At 46.7% G+C, this 19528-nt stretch overlaps 1 protein-coding gene across 1 annotated transcript in view; it reads right to left on the bottom strand.

Annotated features, from left to right (window-relative positions):
* Window positions 1–376: 376 nt before the first annotated feature.
* The window catches only part of FIGLA (folliculogenesis specific bHLH transcription factor), a 69480-nt gene continuing 50328 nt past the window's right edge, over window positions 377–19528 (bottom strand). Inside the window, exons 2-5 of the mRNA XM_048829548.2 lie at window positions 9209–9442; window positions 6184–6336; window positions 1886–2122; window positions 377–397 (exon numbers count right to left, since the gene is read on the bottom strand). Coding sequence (XP_048685505.1) covers window positions 377–397; window positions 1886–2122; window positions 6184–6336; window positions 9209–9442 — 645 coding nt within the window. The remainder of the gene's footprint in view (window positions 398–1885; window positions 2123–6183; window positions 6337–9208; window positions 9443–19528) is intronic.

The raw sequence follows: 19528 nt of genomic DNA on the forward strand, positions 1-19528 counted from the left end.
CCTAGATTTATTTATGATGGGGCTCATCCCCTCCACTTTCATGCCACCCCTTGATTTTTACCCTCACAAATTGCAAAGGAGCAGATGCAGGAGGCATGCCAACACACGGCAGAGGAAACACCATCTTTCCTGTAGCCATACCTCGGGCCCAATCCTCAGCGTGCATAAATCAGCGATAGCTCCAGCAGCTGGCCCAGAGCCTCCACTCACTATGGAGAGCAGACACCTGTGCTTTCCCACCTAGTACTGCATGAGGATTTGTAGTATCAAGCTCCGTGCACTGTAATCGGACAGCAAATAAACTAAAAATGCCCTGCACCAGGTTATTAGATAGTACAGACAACTTACTTCAGCCTAGTCAGGAGAGCTGGCCATTTTAGTGATTTGTTTGATACACCTTTAAAAAAAGAAATTCGGACACTTTATTCAAAGATATTCATGAAGTTGCTTCTGAGGATTGCATTAAATCAAATTTGAAAGCAAATGCAGCAGGACAGTTCTTAAAGAGACGTGCACAAGCTGAATAGACCTGAGCTCGATGAATACTAGAAAAGCTACAGGGTTTGCAGTTAGGCACGTGCCTTCGTAAACAATAATGATAATTTATTTGAGCATAAGCATTCGTGAGCTGTAGTTCAAATAAATGTTCCAATAAATTGGTTAGTCTCTAAGGTGCCACAAGTCCTCCTTTTCTTTTTGCAAATACAGACTAACACGGCTGCTACTCTGAGACCTGTAATAATGATAATAAAGCCTCAGCTAACAGAAGCAAGTTGTATTCTGAATCAATATCTGAAACTTCCTCTCATGCTCTCGTCTGTTACAATTACAGATAAAACAGAGTTGCCTGCAGCCAAGTACTTGTTTGTGTGAACTACTGTGTACTTTGTAGAACTCTAAATTACAAGATTGGAAACCAGCTTTGCAGCTTTCTCAGAGGCCTGGCCAATGCACAATGCCCTCCTCCTCATGCTATTTTAATGATTACAGCACTTTTAAAAAAGGATCTTTTTCCCACAAGGTGAACTTTACAATAAGGGTCTTGGGATGGAGCAACTCAGAAGCCTGATGTTAAACAAGGATGTACAATTTTTAAAACCCCTTATGCTCTAATGGAAGGGTCCTTCATTGAATAGCTGGATTTTCAGAATTACTGAGCATCCAGTTTGTTAAAGTCATGGGGAAGCACATGTGCACTGCACCTCTGGGGGAACCCCCTTATTTAGGTGCCTAATTTAGACAGACAAGTGCATAATGTTGGTTTCACTTTTTAGATACCTAACATGAGATCTAAACATACTCGCAAAATTTGAACTACAAGAATTCATTAAAAAAGTGTTCCAAAAAACCAAAGTTAAAAAACGTGATCCACATAAAGCCAGCCAGCCAAGAGAATTAAATTCAACAAAAATCCCCCACCCTCTAACTGCCCAAACCCAAGCCTTCTCTGGATGCCTGTGAGAAGAGGTGGACTTTGCAACATGCCCTAGAGCTCAACAGATTCAAGCAATTGTGGACCAACAGGCAAGAGAGAAAGATGCAACTTAAGGACATTTCAGTAGAGCCACACCTACTTCCTTTCCACTCAAGCACCTTTGCTGATCACAGCTATGGCAGCATCACACAAGGAGAGCAATCTCCCATGTCGGAAGATTGCAGGTCATTTAGGACTCTAGAGGTCAAAAAAATAAGGTTATAATAGTACATCTAGGGATGGTATAGGTATGGGGTTATCCTGCCTCAGTACAGGGGTATGGATTAGATGACCTCTTGAAGTCCCTTCCAGCCCTACATTTCTACAAGTCTATGATCTATTCACCTACAGAGCAAGTGGAACATACACCCCCACGCCCCACTTCTATAAAACTCAGACATTCGCTCTTACCAGCCTTCCATTTTTCTGGATTTGTACGATCCCCAAGTAAGAAGGAAGGATGCTCCGGCCCCACACATACACAGGGCTCTCCACTGCATTGCTTGTCCAAGGTACGCTCATGTCGTTTTCAGTCCTGATATAACAGCTGGCGCTCTGTGGCAAGGCATTTCCCCCAAAACCTTCCTCTAAGGAGACGGGCATGGAAACGCTGCTGGCTAACTCCTGATCAACAGGGTCTTCCAATTTCTAGAAGCAACAGAAGGCAGCGTAAAGACTGGACAGCTTAGGTAACCATCCCCCAAACAAGGTATTGCAGATGTCTCTACTGCAGTAAGCCATTACATATAGAAACCAGTACTAAGAAGCCAACCCAACTGGCCTCCTTAAAAAAAAAGGGAGGATGGCAGCTGCTACACAGGAGCCAAGGAAGGACTAAAACAGAGAGTAAGTGGTAACAAAGAATAATCTCTATAACCTTAAATATGAGAGATGAGGGCTGAAGGTGTCTTCGTAGAACAGGAGTCTTAGAAATCCTAGAAGGATCCCAGGGGGTAAGTTGTACCATATTCTAGCCCCCACAGCATACAGGTTATGCAGATAGGGACATCAGACTCCCACTCCTCAGTGCATATCACCTCTGGGTTGGGCTCAGTGTCAAATTGGGCATACAGGCATCTAAGTTTGTGCAACTCAATTACCAAGAGGCCAGGAGAGAGCAAGAATATGGAACTGAAAGTAGACTACCCCCCTGCTTCAACATAGACCTTCTTCCAGATGCTTAGCATGTAAATTATGCCAGCTTAAACTTCTTTATACACATGCAGAGTTTTAGGACTTCCCTCAAAGATACTTGCAGCTCATGACAAAATGCTGCAGTGCATAAAAAACACTGGAGGGCCAACCCTATCGTGAAGGCTCCGTGCGTCTCCAGCTTTCTGCTCCATTCTGCAGGCTTCTTCATACAAACCCTGACCGGGTTCACGTACCTTCCCGAAAGCTTCACTGAAGTATTTTTAGATCTAGCCAATCTGGAAGCTACCTCCAAATCTAAAAGGCTGAAGGACTAAAGCCAGTGGGGGGGGGCGGAATTGGGATCCCCTCCGTTTCCCTTCCCCCCCCCGGGGGGGGTGGAATAGAAAAAATAGAAAGTTTCAAAACTCCAGTTTTTATTTCAAATAAAAAATTTTACCCTTTCAGGGTTTTTTTTTTGGGGGGGGGGGGGAATAAAAAAGTTTGGGCACTGGAATTTCGCCTCCTTCTCTTTTTTGCTACTGGATAAAGGTAAAGTGAAAGTGGGGGGAAAACCCATCCTCCCTGTTACTTTTTCCACTTGAAAAGTGGAGGCAAAGAAAGAGAAAATGAAGTTCTGGTGCAAGTGCTAGAGGAGCCAACTAGGGGGGGCGCTTTTCTTGACCTGCTGCTCACAAACCGGGTAGAATTAGTGGGGGGAGCAAAAGTGGATGGGAATCTGGGAGGCAGTGACCATGAGTTGGTCGAGTTCAGGATCCTGACACAGGGAAGGACCCTGGACTTCAGGAAAGCAGACTTCGACTCCCTCAGGGAACGGGTGGGTAGGATCCCCTGGGGGACTAACATGAAGGGGAAAGGAGTCCAGGAGAGCTGGCTGTATTTCAAGGAATTCCTATTGAGGTTACAGGGACAAACCATTCCGATGTGTCGAAAGAATAGTAAATATGGCAGGCGACCAGCTTGGCTTAGCGGTGAAATCCTTGCGGATCTTAAACATAAAAAAGAGGCTTACAAGAAGTGGAAGGTTGGACATATGACCAGGGAAGAGTATAAAAATATTGCTCGGGCATGTAGGAATGAAATCAGGAGGGCCAAATCGCACCTGGAGCTGCAGCTAGCAAGAGATGTCAAGAGTAACAAGAAGGGTTTCTTCAGGTATGTTGGCAACAAGAAGAAAGCCAAGGAAAGTGTGGGCCCCTTACTGAATGAGGGAGGCAACCTAGTGACAGAGGATGTGGAAAAAGCTAATGTACTCAATGCTTTTTTTGCCTCTGTCTTCACGAACAAGGTCAGCTCCCAGACTGCTGCGCTGGGCATCACAAAATGGGGAAGAGATGGCCAGCCCTCTGTGGAGATAGAGGTGGTTAGGGACTATTTAGAAAAGCTGGACGTGCACAAGTCCATGGGGCCGGACAAGTTGCATCCGAGAGTGCTGAAGGAATTGGCGGCTGTGATTGCAGAGCCATTGGCCATTATCTTTGAAAACTCGTGGCGAACGGGGGAAGTCCCGGATGACTGGAAAAAGGCTAATGTAGTGCCAATCTTTAAAAAAGGGAAGAAGGAGGATCCAGGGAACTACAGGCCAGTCAGCCTCACCTCAGTCCCTGGAAAAATCATGGAGCAGGTCCTCAAGGAATCAATCCTGAAGCACTTGCATGAGAGGAAAGTGATCAGGAACAGCCAGCATGGATTCACCAAGGGAAGGTCATGCCTGACTAATCTAATCGCCTTCTATGATGAGATTACTGGTTCTGTGGATGAAGGGAAAGCAGTGGATGTATTGTATCTTGACTTTAGCAAAGCTTTTGACACGGTCTCCCACAGTATTCTTGTCAGCAAGTTAAGGAAGTATGGGCTGGATGAATGCACTATAAGGTGGGTAGAAAGCTGGCTAGATTGTCGGGCTCAATGGATAGTGATCAATGGCTCCATGTCTAGTTGGCAGCCGGTATCAAGTGGAGTGCCTCAAGGGTCGGTCCTGGGGCCGGTTTTGTTCAATATCTTCATAAATGATCTGGAGGATGGTGTGGATTGCACTCTCAGCAAATTTGCGGATGATACTAAACTGGGAGGAGTGGTAGATACGCTGGAGGGGAGGGATAGGATACAGAAGGACCTAGACAAATTGGAGGATTGGGCCAAAAGAAATCTGATGAGGTTCAATAAGGATAAGTGCAGGGTCCCGCACTTAGGATGGAAGAATCCAATGCACCGCTACAGACTAGGGACCGAATGGCTAGGCAGCAGTTCTGCGGAAAAGGACCTAGGGGTGACAGTGGACGAGAAGCTGGATATGAGTCAGCAGTGTGCCCTTGTTGCCAAGAAATCCAATGGCATTTTGGGATGTATAAGTAGGGGCATTGCCAGCAGATCGAGGGACGTGATCGTTCCCCTCTATTCGACATTGGTGAGGCCTCATCTGGAGTACTGTGTCCAGTTTTGGGCCCCACACTACAAGAAGGATGTGGATAAATTGGAGAGAGTCCAGTGAAGGGCAACAAAAATGATTAGGGGTCTAAAACACATGACTTATGAGGAGAGGCTGAGGGAGCTGGGATTGTTTAGCCTGCAGAAGAGAAGAATGAGGGGGGATTTGATAGCTGCTTTCAACTACCTGAAAGGGGGTTCCAAAGAGGATGGATCTAGACTGTTCTCAATGGTAGCAGATGACAGAACGAGGAGTAATGGTCTCAAGTTGCAGTGGGGGAGGTTTAGATTGGATATTAGGAAAAACTTTTTCACTAAGAGGGTGGTGAAACACTGGAATGCGTTACCTAGGGAGGTGGTAGAATCTCCTTCCTCAGAGGTTTTTAAGGTCAGGCTTGACAAAGCCCTGGCTGGGATGATTTAACTGGGAATTGGTCCTGCTTCGAGCAGGGGGTTGGACTAGATGACCTCCAGGGGTCCCTTCCAACCCTGATATTCTATGATTCTATGAAGATGGATTTCAGTCCCAAGAGAGAACAACCACAGTAAACAAGGAGCACAAACAAAAGCCTCTCCCCCTCCCCAGATTTGAAAGTATCTGGTCCCCTTATTGGTCCTTTGGGTCAGGTGCCAGCCAGGTTAGCTGAGTTTCTTAACCCTTCATAGGTAACAGGATATTGCCTCTGGCCAGGAGGGATTTTATAGCACTGTATACAGAAAGGTGGTTACCCTTCCCTTTATATTTATGACAAAAGGTTTGTTTCATAACCCAGCTACTTTTGTATTCCTATGAATCAGTAACTGACAGGAAGCATCTATGGCAGGGAGAGCTGACCAAATACAATACATTTAACATTAAAAATGGCAGCTTTTCAATTGCTAAAGTGCTGCTTTATTTTGCAATTAAACATCTGCGAAGTAGAAGGGACAGGTAGAAAGGGGGTATGATGTTTTAACACATATTATATTAAATACTGAATGCAAGATACGCATGAATTAAGCTCAAATTCTGGTTGGATGTTAGTGATGACATTAAGAGTCATTAAGTTGCAGTCACATACATGCTGGTACCACGACCCTTTGAGAGAATTACAGATGTATTTTACAGAGAGGGAAAGGTTCTTGTGTACCTCAAAGCCTCCAGTTTCTTCTAAAATCAAGTGGAGCAGGCGTATATATTCCGTGGCTGCTTTAAGTGTGTCGACCTTACTAGGCTTCCGGTCTTTAGGTATCAAAGGCACGATGGTCTTCAGCTTCGAAAAGCCACTGTTCAAGTTTTTTATCTATCCAAGATATGGAAGGAGGAAATTAAACAAAATTTAGCCCGGTAGCTGCAGAACTCCACCCAGTGGTGAAAAGGGGAAACTTTTAAAGGCAGCTCATTTTAAACTGAATAGATCCGTTACATTCTGCATTAAGAATAATTGGTGGCCTTTTATGAAAAGATTAAATGCAGTTTCAATAAATGCTTAATCGATGGTTGTAGAGTCTAACACACGGATAGGTGGCTTGTAACCATCTGTAATACCTTCCACTGATGTGCCATCTACCGCATGCATCAGTCATTGATTAACTCTTTATAAATGGAACCTTAATATAAAGTGCAATTGAATTAGTAACAATATGTGGGATAATCCACCACCTGCGTGTCCTGGGGAAAACAAAGGTAACCACACAGTTATGATCAAATAGCAAAGCTGAGGCCATAGGTGCTGGAACTATGGGTGCTGCAGCATTAAACAAGAAGGTCTATTAGGAACAGAATGCCTAAGACGATCACTGCTCCAATTCACAGCAATTCTGACGTGAAAGCTTTAAGCTCACCAGGTACTTAGGCGTTGCTGCGTTCAGCCTCGCAATGCTAAACCGATTTAGAAGCCCCCCGTCTCATTTTCAAAAGGATTTAGATACTTAGAGCCCAAATCCCATTAATGGCCAACTCCTTTTAGTGCCTCGCTCCTCTTTGAGAATGAGACTGAGGCTCCTAAATCGGTTTAGCGTGGCAACACTGACTGCACAGAAACACCTGTAAACATCTGGGCCTTAGGCCACAACGCTATAGACAACTTTACACACAAGCAAGTAACTCGTGAGTAGTTCCGCTGAATCCAGAAGGACTACTGGTGCAGGTGTGCGCACAGGATCTGACTCCAGCTGCGGGCAAGGACCTTCGGCATATTGGACCAAGTTGTGTTCGCAATTAGTTATCTGACAATGTTTGAAAGTAACGACGTACTGCACATGCTGCAGCTGTGTTTACTGACCACTCTAACCATCCCAGATGCTTCACAGCATTCTGATACGCTGCACTTCCGCCAGCATGCCATTCTTTGAAACTCACCTGCCAAATGGGTTTTGCATTGACACCGTGCATCCTTTTAGTTCTCTCTCCTCAGTCTGTACTCGCTACGGTGCCAGCTTAGAGTTGCTGTGAATTTTGAATCTCTTAACGTTTTGTTCATAACAACTTGGTTATTTTGTTGCATCAGAGTCTTTTGCACAGAGACCATAACATTATTGATACTGAGCGAATGTTGAGGGAGTAGGTGACAAGCCAAATAGAAATCTCTAGTGTTGCTTGTACACCTAGGTCTTCCAAAAACAGTTTTTTGCAGCAACAAGCAAGCTTGCACACATGTTTGGCAAGTGCTGATCACCCAGGCATCTCTCTATTTGGATAGGTTATCTAGAATACATAGTGCACACTCCTCATTTGCAGATAAGAATCACTTTCACAAGCATTCAAAGAACACCTATTGCTGAACCAAGCGACCAGGCACATGTCATGGGCCCTCTTCTGTAGCTGCCCCAGGTGTAAAGCTCCCATTGATTTGAGGAATAGCTCTGCGCATGGAGCTGCTACTGTAGCAAGGCTAACAGTATCAAATCTGATTAATTTGAAGAAGGCCGCACAGGGAAAGTTGGGGAGCTGCATCGGTTGGGGCGGGGGTGAAGTCATTCCAAAAGGAAGGGTAAAAAAACCTCACTCTTACCTTCTAAGTTCTTTAGAGACCCAGAGACTGTCATTATGTCCGACAGCACCTAGCACAGGGGTCAGCAGACTTCAGCCCAGGGCTGCATCCAGCCCTTTAGAGGTTTTAATCCACCCCTCGAGCTCCTGCCAGGAAGCAGGAAACCACGGCCAATGGGAGCTGCAGGGGTGGCACCTGAGGATGGGGCAGCCCCCACTCCGCCTGGCTGCGCCTCCACATAGGAGCCAGAGGAGGGACATGGCACTGCTTCCGGGAGCTGCTTGAGGTAAGCGCCACCCGGAGCCTTCTCCCCGACCCCTCCTGCACCCCAACCCCCTGCCCCAAATCTGATCCCTCCCACCCACCCTCTGAACCCTTCTGTCCCAGCCCAGAGCAACCTCCTGCATCCCCAGTCCCTCATCCCCACCCCAGAGCCCACACCCCCAGGTGGAGCCCAAACACACATACACCCTGCCCCAGCCCAGAGCCCCTTCCCGCACCCTGAACTCCACATTTCTGGCCCCACCCCAGAGCCCATAACCCCAGCCTGAGCCCTCACCCCCTCCTGCACACCAACCCCCTGTTTCTATTACTATTACTATTATTATTATTACATTACTATTCATGACCCCCCCATACAATTTCCATACCCAGATGTGGCCCTCAGGCCAAAAAGTTTGCCCACCCCTGACCTTGCACAAGGGGAGCCAGAGCTGACTGCACCTTTACAGCATCACCCAACAGAAGCATTGAATAATAATTTAGAGATCTCCGTAGGAGCCAAAGATAAGCTAGACGCTAATAATTAATTGCACCCTTTAGCGAAGAGTTGAGCAGGAACTGAAATTTTGTATCAGCATCCCTCCACGATTTGAAGTGTTTGAAGCCCAGACTGCGGTGAGAATTTCACAACCCCATCCACTGCAGGCAGAAAAATGCTCCCCTTATTCTCTGTATTACTGTAGTCATGGATCAGGATCTCCTTCTTCACACCATGAACCTTGTTCCCACCACGTTCCCACCCTGCTCACTGGATCCTGCTGGAACGTCACAGAAATAAAATGTAGAAGTTCAGACTCATTTCCTCCCACAGCCGGTTCACCAGCAGCTTATTGGCCCCACTGAAGCTTTAAAAAACAAAAAGCAGCAGTTTATTTTTGAGGGGGAACAAGAGGCCCCTTACCCTCTCTCTCTCCTTGGCGTTAGCTGCCTGTCTCCTCTCCAAGACCTCCTCCAGGTTCTCGGTGGAGAGGTAGTGCCCGGAGGCCTGCCTCTTCATCCTGGTGATGGCTGCCATGAACGGGAGGGGGCCAAACTGCTCGCTCAGGACATCTCCCAGCACCTCAGGCACGGGGGTCACCAACAGAGGCACCTGGTGCTGCTGCGGCTCCTCTTCCTCGGACGCTTGCTCCGCCATCTGTGAGGTCTCAAAGCAAATCAGTTGCCCCTCAGGTCCAAGAAGGCACGGGAGCACCTCAGGTAGGGGGAGAGAGAGCGAGCGCGTTCCTTGTTCTGCTCACGGCCCCAGGTAATGGGACTGGCTATTCCTTTGGGCAGGAACATGGGAGTCTGGGGAGGGAGACCTAGCAGGGATAACAGGGGACACTACTCACCTGTGGGGTATTTTGGGAACAGTGGCTAGCTGCTCTGACAGCCCCAGGGAGCAGAGGGCACTAAATACCTCCTCCTGGGTAACACAGAGCTCACCAGCTCTATTTTTGGGGGTGGCCACAGTGGAACCCCTCCCAGAGGATGCAATGGAGGGGTGCACTTCTCACGGGGAGTGGGGGCGTGAGCCACTCTGGGAGCCCCCAGAAAATACAGTGGAGGAATGCACTTCTCACCAGGGTGGGGGGGGGTGAGGGTCAGCCGCTCTGGGAGCCCCCAGAAAACACAAGAAGGGGCAGTAGCAGTTCTTCCGGGGTGTCCCTTGCCCACTTATGACTCTGGCGGTGTAGGACTCCACAGAGGTGCAATGGGGGTGCCCTAGCATTCCCCCCCCCAAAATGTGCATGACTTCCCTGTGATGAGGGGGTGCAGGAGTCAATAGAGAATACAATAGGCGCCCCCCCCCCGGGAGAGGGGGATAGAAGAAGTGGGGGCCTGCTCACCCCCTCTGTGTGTGGAGGGGGGGAGCAAGGGGGGGTTACCTGGCTCAGCCGGGGGAGGGGCAGCAGGGAGCCCTAGGACAGGTGTCTCGCTCCCCCCTGGAGACGCTGCGCTGGAGGCCCCGGGGGTAAGTCGCTGGCCCGCAGCCCGCGCTAAGCAGCTCGCACGCTGCGTCCCTAAGGAGCCGCACCTGGGGCTGCCGCAGGGCGCCCCCGGCCCCGCTCTCCGCCGGGGGGCGCTGGCCGCGGCCGGGCTGGGGTAGCCCCCGGACAGCACAGGAGACAGGGTCCTCTCACCGCTTGCTGGAAAGGGGGTTAGCCGTGGGTCGGGGGGGATCTGCCCGGCTCTGGGCATAATGGGGGGCTGCAGCCCTGCATTGGGGGCGCCTTCCCCTCCCCCAGTGCATAATGGGGGGCTGCAGCCCTGCAATGTGGGCCCCTTCCTCTCCCCCCTGTGCATAATGGGGGGCTGCAGCCCTGCACTGGGGGCGCCTTCCCCTCCCCCAGGACATAATGGGGGGGCTGCAGCCCTGCACTGGGGGCGCCTTCCCCTCCCCCAGTGCACAATTGGGGGGCTGAAGCCCTGCATTGGGGACCCCTTCCCCTCCCCCAGTGCATAGTGGGGGGCTGCAGCCCTGCACTGGGGGCGCCTTCCCCTCCCCCAGTGCATAATGGGGGGGCTGCAGCCCTGCATTGGGGCACCTTCCCTTCCCCCAGTACATAATGGGAGGGCTGCAGCCCTGCATTGGGGCACCTTCCCCTCCCCCAGTACATAATGGGAGGGCTGCAGCCCTGCATTGGGGGCACCTTCCCCTCCCCCAGTGCATAATGGGGTGGCTGCAGCCCTGCATTGAGGGTGCCTTCCCCTTCCCAGTGCATAATGGGGGGCTGAGGCCAGGCACTGGGGCACCTTCCCCTCCTCGGTTTTCTTTCCATGCTCCATAGAGAGAGCCAGGTAACCCATGTTGAGGGAACCCATGCTCTGCGACAGGCTTCCTGTCAGCTCCGGGCAAGTCACTTCGGCCCAGATCCTTAGGTATTTGCGTACCTAACACCCAGTAACTTGCCTGAGTGCCTCAGTTCCCCAGCTGATATAGAGGAGAATAATACTCTTCCCAGGGGTGTCTGGAGGACACATCCGATGAAGTGAGCTGTAGCTCACGAAAACTTATGCTCAAATAAATTTGTTAATCTCTAAGGTGCCACAAGTCCTCCTTTACCTTAAAGATTGTGAAGCACTCAGATACTATGGTGGAGAGGGCCTGATACTGACCTTAGATAGAAATCACTGGGAGTAATCACATGTGTAATGTCACTCGTGTGCAGAGGTTTGCAAGATTGGGTCCATATTCACTCAGGCCCATCACCTCATGCCTATTGAAATCAATGGAAATTAGGTGCCTAAATACTTTTGAGGAGCTGGACCTAATATATCAGCAAAAATAGCATTGCAGGTTGGCTTTTCCAGAGAGCTCATTAAACTAGAGGTAAATTCAGGGCTTTGGAGCGGAGCCCGGAGCTGGAGCGTGGAGCAGCTCCGGAGCAGTGGGGTTGCAGGTTTTTGCCTGGAGGTGGAGTGGAGCCGGAGCACAGCTCCAAAGCCCTGGGTAAATTGGAATAATTCAGTTACAGAGAAAGGCAAATGCTCTCAAATTATGAGATGCCGAGCACTCCAAGGAGTTGCATCAGGTCAAACAGGAAAGCACAGTCTGTTTTGGATTACTGGGATTAGAGCAACAGGAAATAAAGGATGTATGAAACTGTCAGTGCACTATAATGTGGCTGAAACAGCTCAAGAAATAACCATCCATCTGCTGCAGCTCTGCAGTCTTAAAGGGTCTGTGGAAATACAGACTAGGGACCGAGTGGCTAGGCAGCAGTTCTGCAGAAAAGGACCTAGGGGTTCCAGTGGATGAGAAGCTGGATATGAGTCAACAGTGTGCCCTTGTTGCCAAGAAGGCTAACAGCTTTTTGGGCTGTATAAGTAGGGGCATTGCCAGCAGATCGAGGGATGTGATCGTTTCCCTCTATTCGGCATTGGTGAGGCCTCATCTGGAGTACTGTGTCCAGTTTTGGGCCCCACACTACAAGAAGGATGTCGAAAAATTGGAAAGCGTCTAGCGGAGAGCAATGCAAATGATTAGGGAACTGGAGCACATGATTTATGAGGAGAGGCTGAGGGGACTGGGATTATTTAGTCTGCGGAAGAGAAGAGTGAGGGGGGATTTGACAGCAGCCTTCAACTACCTGAAAGGGGGTTCCAAAGAGGATGGATCTAGACTGTTCTCAGTGGTAGCAGATGACAGAACAAGGAGTAATGGTCTCAAATGGCAGTGGAGGAGGTTTAGGTTGGATATTAGGAAAAACTTTTTCACCAGGAGCGTGGTGAAGCACTGGAATGGGTTACCTAGGGAGGTGGTGGAATCTCCTTCCTTTGAGGTTTTTAAAGTCAGGCTTGACAAAGCCCTGGCTGGGATAATTTAGTTGGGGATTGGTCCTGCTTTGAGCAGGGGGTTGGACTAGATGACCTCCTGAGGTCCCTTCCAAACCTGATATTCTATGATTCTATAATAAATGTCAGGTTTCAGAGTAGCAGCTGTGTTAGTCTGTATTTGCAAAAAGAACAGGAGTATTTGTGGCACCTTAGAGACTAACCAATTTATTTGAGCATAAGCTTCCAATGAAGTGAGCTGTAGCTCATGAAAGCTTATGCTTAAATAAATTGGTTAGTCTCTAAGGTGCCACAAGTACTCCTGTTCTTTTTATAATAAATGTGCACACTTTGCAAGTGTGATTCTAAACTTAATATATTCATTAACCACCTATTGCACCATATATTCATTGGCTAGAAGGGACTGGGTCTGGCTGGTGGGTCTCCCCCACATGCTCAGCATCTAACTGATCACCACATTTGGTGCTGCAGAAGAATTTCCCCCCAGATCAGATCAGCAGACAACCCGGAGGGTTTTCGCCTTCCTCTACAGCATGGGGCATGGGTAACTTGTTGGTTTGAACTAGAGTACATGGTGGATTCTCTGTCACTTGAAGTCTTTTGACCAAAATTTGAGGACTCCAGTAACTCAGCCAGAGGTTATGGGCCTTTGCAGAAGCAGGTGGGTGAGGTTCTGTGGCCTGGAATATGGAGGAAGTCAGACTAGATGATCAGAATGGTCCCTTCTGGCTTTAAAGTCTATGAGCCTATGAGACTGTTATGATCACCTAGTGTGACAGGCCATAGAATCTCACCCCATAATTCTTGCATTAAACCCATATCTTTTGTGGTTGAACTAGAGCATATACCAAGGCACACGTGAGCTGGGAACATTCACTTTCACTACAGTGGCTAGAACTGGAGCCAAGAAATTAAAGGCAGAGTCTCTCTTTATCACTCATTTATCAAATCTGCTGTGTTCTATTTAGTTATGGGAGGCAGAATTATCTAGTAATTAAAGCACAGCACCAAGCGATACAGATCTGGGTGGTGTTCCTGGTTCCACCTCTGACTTTTGGCAAGTCATTTAACTTCTCTGTGCCTCAGTTTCCCCATATGTAAAATACCACCACAGGATTATGGTAAGACTTGTGGATTTTCAGATGAAAAGTGCCATGAAAGAACAAAATATTAATATTTACATCTCCACTAAATGTAATGCTCTTGTGAGCTCCCACATTGATAGCCCAGAAGACCAAAGTCCTCTGGTTCACCCCAGAATAGCTACAGCATGTGTGTGGCAGATTCTCTCGTGCTGTTCTTTTTTATTGTTCACAGATGATATGTCCTAATAAGGCATTATTCCACTCCATGCTTCCTAGGCCAGTACACCAGAGATCCCCTGTTTTTACACCCGAACAAACATCTATTCAAACCTTGCACCTGGACCTAAACTCGGGATCCAAACCACACTCCTCAGGTTTTACGGAGGTTGAGATCTAAGTCCAAACTTTGCGGCATGAGCCCATCTCCACTTAGGTAGCAAACTTCCTCCTTCTCCTTAATGGTATAACAAGTATCTAAACAAGATCCCCATCATATCCAACAACCTCCTGCTCAATGCATTGACGCTAGTGTGGGGCTTATTTTCTCAGCCCCCTTACAATCAGCACCATGCACACTTTCTTGCTAATTCTTACATGGGTTTGCTCCCATCCTTTGGGTACTTGCATACTTGTCTTTGTGGACAGAACAGCATGCTGCCTCTGTTGCTCTAGAAACCTTTCCAAATACCTTTCATATCTGGGGTAGGGACTGTCTCTTTGTTGAGTCCCTAGCACAGTGGGGTCCTGGCCCATGTTAATACAATACTTCCTTTCTTCCCCACACTCTTTAGGATTGCTCTAACAATGTATTACCTGGCCAAGGTTTTACTCTGTCCACTATTGATTAGGGCCAGATCCTGATCTCATTAACACTGGTGTAAATCTGCAGTTCAACAGAGTTACTACACATTTATAACAGTCTAACAGATCAGAAATTGATTTCAATTCCTTCAATGAGTAAGAAAATATTCATTGCAGGAAACCTGGGTTCAGATGTATCTAAAGTTTCAGTTAAAAGGATTTTGGCTGTTTTGATCTAGTCTCTAGTTGACATTCATTCATTCATTCATCACACACACACACACACACACACTTTGGCAACATGGCAATTTTGTTATAGGCTTTTCAGCAGGTTAATCCTCAATTTTGTTACTCAGAGTTCACTGTGATCGGCCGGTTGACTTGAGTGTAAGATTGGTGTGGATCATAACCTGCATGAAAAGGTATTCATCTCCTAAATACCGAACTTAGGGACAGATTTTGCTATTTTGAGAATCTGATTATTAGTGATGAGAGGGATTTTTTGCCAACAGCTGCAATGTAACACTAGATGTCACTATTTTACCTATTTTCTACTCTTACCATATAATTCCCTCTCTTCTCACAAAATGACAAAAATATCACCACCATCAGTCAGGATTTAAAAGATATTTCCCATCACTGTGTTGCAATCATGCTGTTACAATTCAAAAGTGCTGTAGCTTGGAGAAAATACATGATCGTATACTGGTCCTTAAATTATTTGCAAATAACAGCCAACTTGTGGAGAAGGTTTCAGAGGAACAGCCGTGTTAGTCTGTATTCGCAAAAAGAAAAGGAGTACTTGTGGCACCTTAGAGACTAACCAATTTATTTGAGCATGAGCTTTCGTGAGCTACAGCTCACTTCATCAGATGTATACCGTGGAAACTGCAGCAGACTTTATATACACACAGAGAATATGAAACAATACCTCCTCCCACCCCACTGTCCTGCTGGTAATAGCTTATCTAAAGTGATCAACAGGTGGGCCATTTCCAGCACAAATGAAAACTCAGGGTCTGCAAATATTTGCATGAAGCTTCTTCAGTTGCTCTCTGTTTGAGTCGTGCCACATTTACTCCTTTGCTACTACCCTGGTCATTCACAGATGCCGGTGTTTGACATTAAGGATAACATAAAAGGTAACAAACATGCTCTACCGGCTGAACTAATTTTTGGAAGCTGCTCTGTTGCAACACTAGGCTGAAATCCTCATGTACCAGAACTGAGGCACTTACTAACCCTCACATAAGGTCACATGGGTCAGTGGCAGATTTGAGAATAGAATCCAGGAGTCTATTCCAGGTCCTATGGTCTAGCGATTAATAATATCGCCCCTTCTATAGCTGATAGTAAAAGGATGTAAAGTATTTTACAAGATACTAGAATATCCTATTAATATAGTCTGTTCATAACTGGAAGTTGGGTGACTTCTATATGACAGCGAGGGGATTCATTTATTTGAAAGTCAAGAGCCAGGCCCTCTACTCTTTACTCTTGAAAGTGAATTTTGCCTGCGTGAGGACTGAAAAATTAGGATCTGCCCCAGTTGTGTGTCTTTTAATCACTGAATCACATGAGCTGTACATCTGACAAACACAGAAGGCTCCTGTGTAAATGGGCTGTTAATTCTGACCTGAATGTAGCTCTTGATATGAATCATCTTCTATGTTATATTAATATTATGCTGTAGTGAAAGGAGTGACCCGATGAGTGGCAGAGACTAACGTTGACTCATTTTCACTCTTCAGTGGAAATCATCTTTAGCTACCCAGCGTGGGGACCGATTTTCAAATGATGGCAGCACAGCACCCAACAGCTCCCATTTAGGCACCTACATGCAGTGGCTCGATTTTCCAACGGGCTCAGCATCCCGCAGCCCCTACCGAGGACACACACTTCAGTAAGTGCTGTAGATTGCTAAGCACTTTTGGAAACTTGTTTGGTAACCCTGCATGCACGGGCAGGCCATTATGTTGTTAGCAGTTCAGTCCGATATGGGTTACTGACAGGACTTGGCGGCCTGCCCTCAATGATCCTGGCTTGGCAGAGATCCACACCATCCGCTTTATAGCCTGCTAATAAAAGATTAAGATAGAGTCCCCTGAGGGTGTGTTAGCTGGCAGTGGGCATCATGTGGAAGCTTTAGCTGTTCTGTTTGCCCTTGGAGATGCAAAAGCCTTTCATGGTGCTGGCACAGTTATTTGGGCAGGAACCATTGGGAAAGAGAGCGATTTGAAAACAGAAAGTATCATAGTGCCTCTATATAAATCCATGGTACACCCACACCTTGAATACTGCCTGCAGTTCTGGTTGCCCCATCTCAAAAAGGATCTATTAGAATTGGAAAAGGTACTGAGAAGGGCAACAAAAATTATTAGGGGCGCGGAAGAGCTTCTGTATGAGGAGAGATTAAAAGGATTGGGACTGTTCATTTTAGGATTCAGAGTAACAGCCGTGTTAGTCTGTATTCGCAAAAAGAAAAGGAAAGAGACATCAGCAGGGGATATGATAGAGGTCTATAACATCATGACTGGTGTGGGGAAAGTGAATAGGGAAGTATTATTTACCCCTCCCCGTAACAGGAGAACCAGGGGTCACACGATGACATTAATAGGCAGCTGGTTTAAAACAAACAGAAGGAAATATTTCTTCACATCGCGCACAGTCAACCTGTGGAACTCATTGCTGAGGGAATGTTGTGAAGGCCAAAAGTATAACTGGGTTCATAAAAGAATTAGCTAAGTTCTTGGAGGACAGGTCCATCGATGGCTAATAGCCAAGATGGTCAGGGACACAACCCCATGCTCCGGGTATCCCTAAACTCCTGACTGCCAGAAGCTGAAACTGGACTACAGGAGACAGATCTCTTGATAATTGCCCTATACTGGTCATTCCCTCTTGCCATTACTGGAAGACAGGATACTGGGCTAGATGGGCCATTCAACTGATCCAGTATGGCCATTCTTATGTTCTTATGTTCATTGAAACCTGTGCTCAGGGTGGGATAGAAGATGGATATTGTTTCCCATAGTGCATGATGTCACTAATGTGATGGAAATACAAATAGTACCGTAGATGTCATAGGAAACAGGCTTCTTTTTGTTAGAGCAATGAAGGGTTCATAGAGAATTTGTTGAGGGTGAAATTCATCCCTGTGCAGAGGAGCAGCATAAGGTCATACGACCCATCTGATTGTTGTCAAGTGTCCTCTGAATGGAGAGTGACTCAGAGACCAACTCTCAGTAGATATGTGTCCATATTATAACAACAAAAATCATAACCACGGCTTATCCCAAACTGGCAGCTACCACAGAGAAGCCAAAGACTGAACTCTCCTCTCGCTGTCCCTGCAGGTGACGGTTAAGGAGCATTCCCAGGGCATTGTGGGACTCTTGCCCTGCTGGGCATGTTCTGTGATTTAACAAGAGGCTTCACACTCCAGGGAAGTTAAATCAAGGGCTTCACTAGCACAGGAATCGCTGAAGATAAAAAACACTAAAGAAACTTAATGGAGCCAGATTTTGTTTCAAATTAAGGGATTACTGGAAGGAATGGGTCATAGGTGTATTTAGCCAACTCATGTGCTCAGATATGATTGCATATAGAATACAAACTGGATTTGCATTTTCTCTCAAAGTTAGATCAAAGAACGCAAGGCCCTTTTACTCTATGTAGCAAGGATTATAATGGGAAGGCTTCCAAAAGGCTAATGAAAGCCATCTTTCCTCACCCCACTGATGACAGGTGGGAGTGTATTTCAAAGGATTCAGCGTGTTAGACTGTATCAGCAAAAAGAACGAGGAGTCCTTGTGGCACCTTAGAGACTAACACATTTATTTGAGCATAAGCTTTCGTGGGCTAAAGCCCACTTCATCAGATGCATGCAGTGGAAAACACAGTAGGAAGATATATATATATACAGAGAACATGAAACAGTGGGGGTTGCCATACCGACTCTAACAAGACTAATCAATTAAGATGGGCTATTATCAGCAGGAGAAAAAAAACTTTTGTAGTGATAATCAGGGTGGCCCATTTCAAACAGTTGACAAGAAGGTGTGAGTAACAGCAGGGGGAAAATTAGCATGGGGAAATAGTTTATTTCAGAGGAGTTGCTCAATTATCAGCATTCCTCCCCACGCATCCCTCTGTAACTTCCCCTCATGGTTGGCGAAGCTTCCCACATGCAAAGCCCTGGTCTACACTACAAACCCCTGAGTGACACGACTGAACTCCTGGTACAGACATTTCCCGTTGACATAGCTACCGGTGGAGGTGAATTAACTACGCTGAGAGGTGAAGTTCTCCATTGGTGTAGGTAGTGTCTTCACAAAGAACCACAGAGGCACAGCTGCAGCACTATAAGTGAAAACAAGTCTCAGACTGCTAAGATCTGGCTTCCACACCCCCTGAAGTTAATGGGTGTGTCTCCATTGGCTTCAATCGACTTGATATCTGCTCCTAATGAAAGGATGAAGGAGAATCCCCTTGAGTGCTATTTAGGGCTAGAGCGGTGCTGGAACTGGAATTTCCATCTGATGGGAAATTCCGTGATTGTGAAACAGGTTTTTGTTCCAAAAGGTCACTTCAAAATTTCACCCAAACTTCATTTTGGGTGGACAAGAAGATAAAAAATAGTTTGTTTTGATTGCAACTTCTTATAGATTTTGAAGTGAAAGCACTGTTTGGAAATAAAATCTAACAATTCAACAGGGTCAAATTAGAACACTTTGAGCATACTGGAAACACTTCATTTAGATATTTTTGAAAACAAATTTTAATCAATGGCAACATGTTTCTGTGAACACTTTGACTAGGTCAAATCAACAGTTTTTGGACAGAAAACTGTTCTGATGCAAAACTTTACCCCAGCTCTATTCAGGAAGAGTATTAATATTGAGATACCTCAATGTTAGCAGCGTCACCTCCAACTAAAGAAGGGTGAACTGTTCTCCCTAGGAAGAAGTGTTTGCATTTAGCTCTGTGGAGATACAATCACAATCAAAAAGAAAAGGAGTACTTGTGGCACCTTAGAGACTAACCAATTTATTTGA

This window comes from Caretta caretta, chromosome 26 (assembly GCF_965140235.1).
Source record: "Caretta caretta isolate rCarCar2 chromosome 26, rCarCar1.hap1, whole genome shotgun sequence".
Lineage (NCBI taxonomy): Eukaryota > Metazoa > Chordata > Testudines > Cheloniidae > Caretta > Caretta caretta.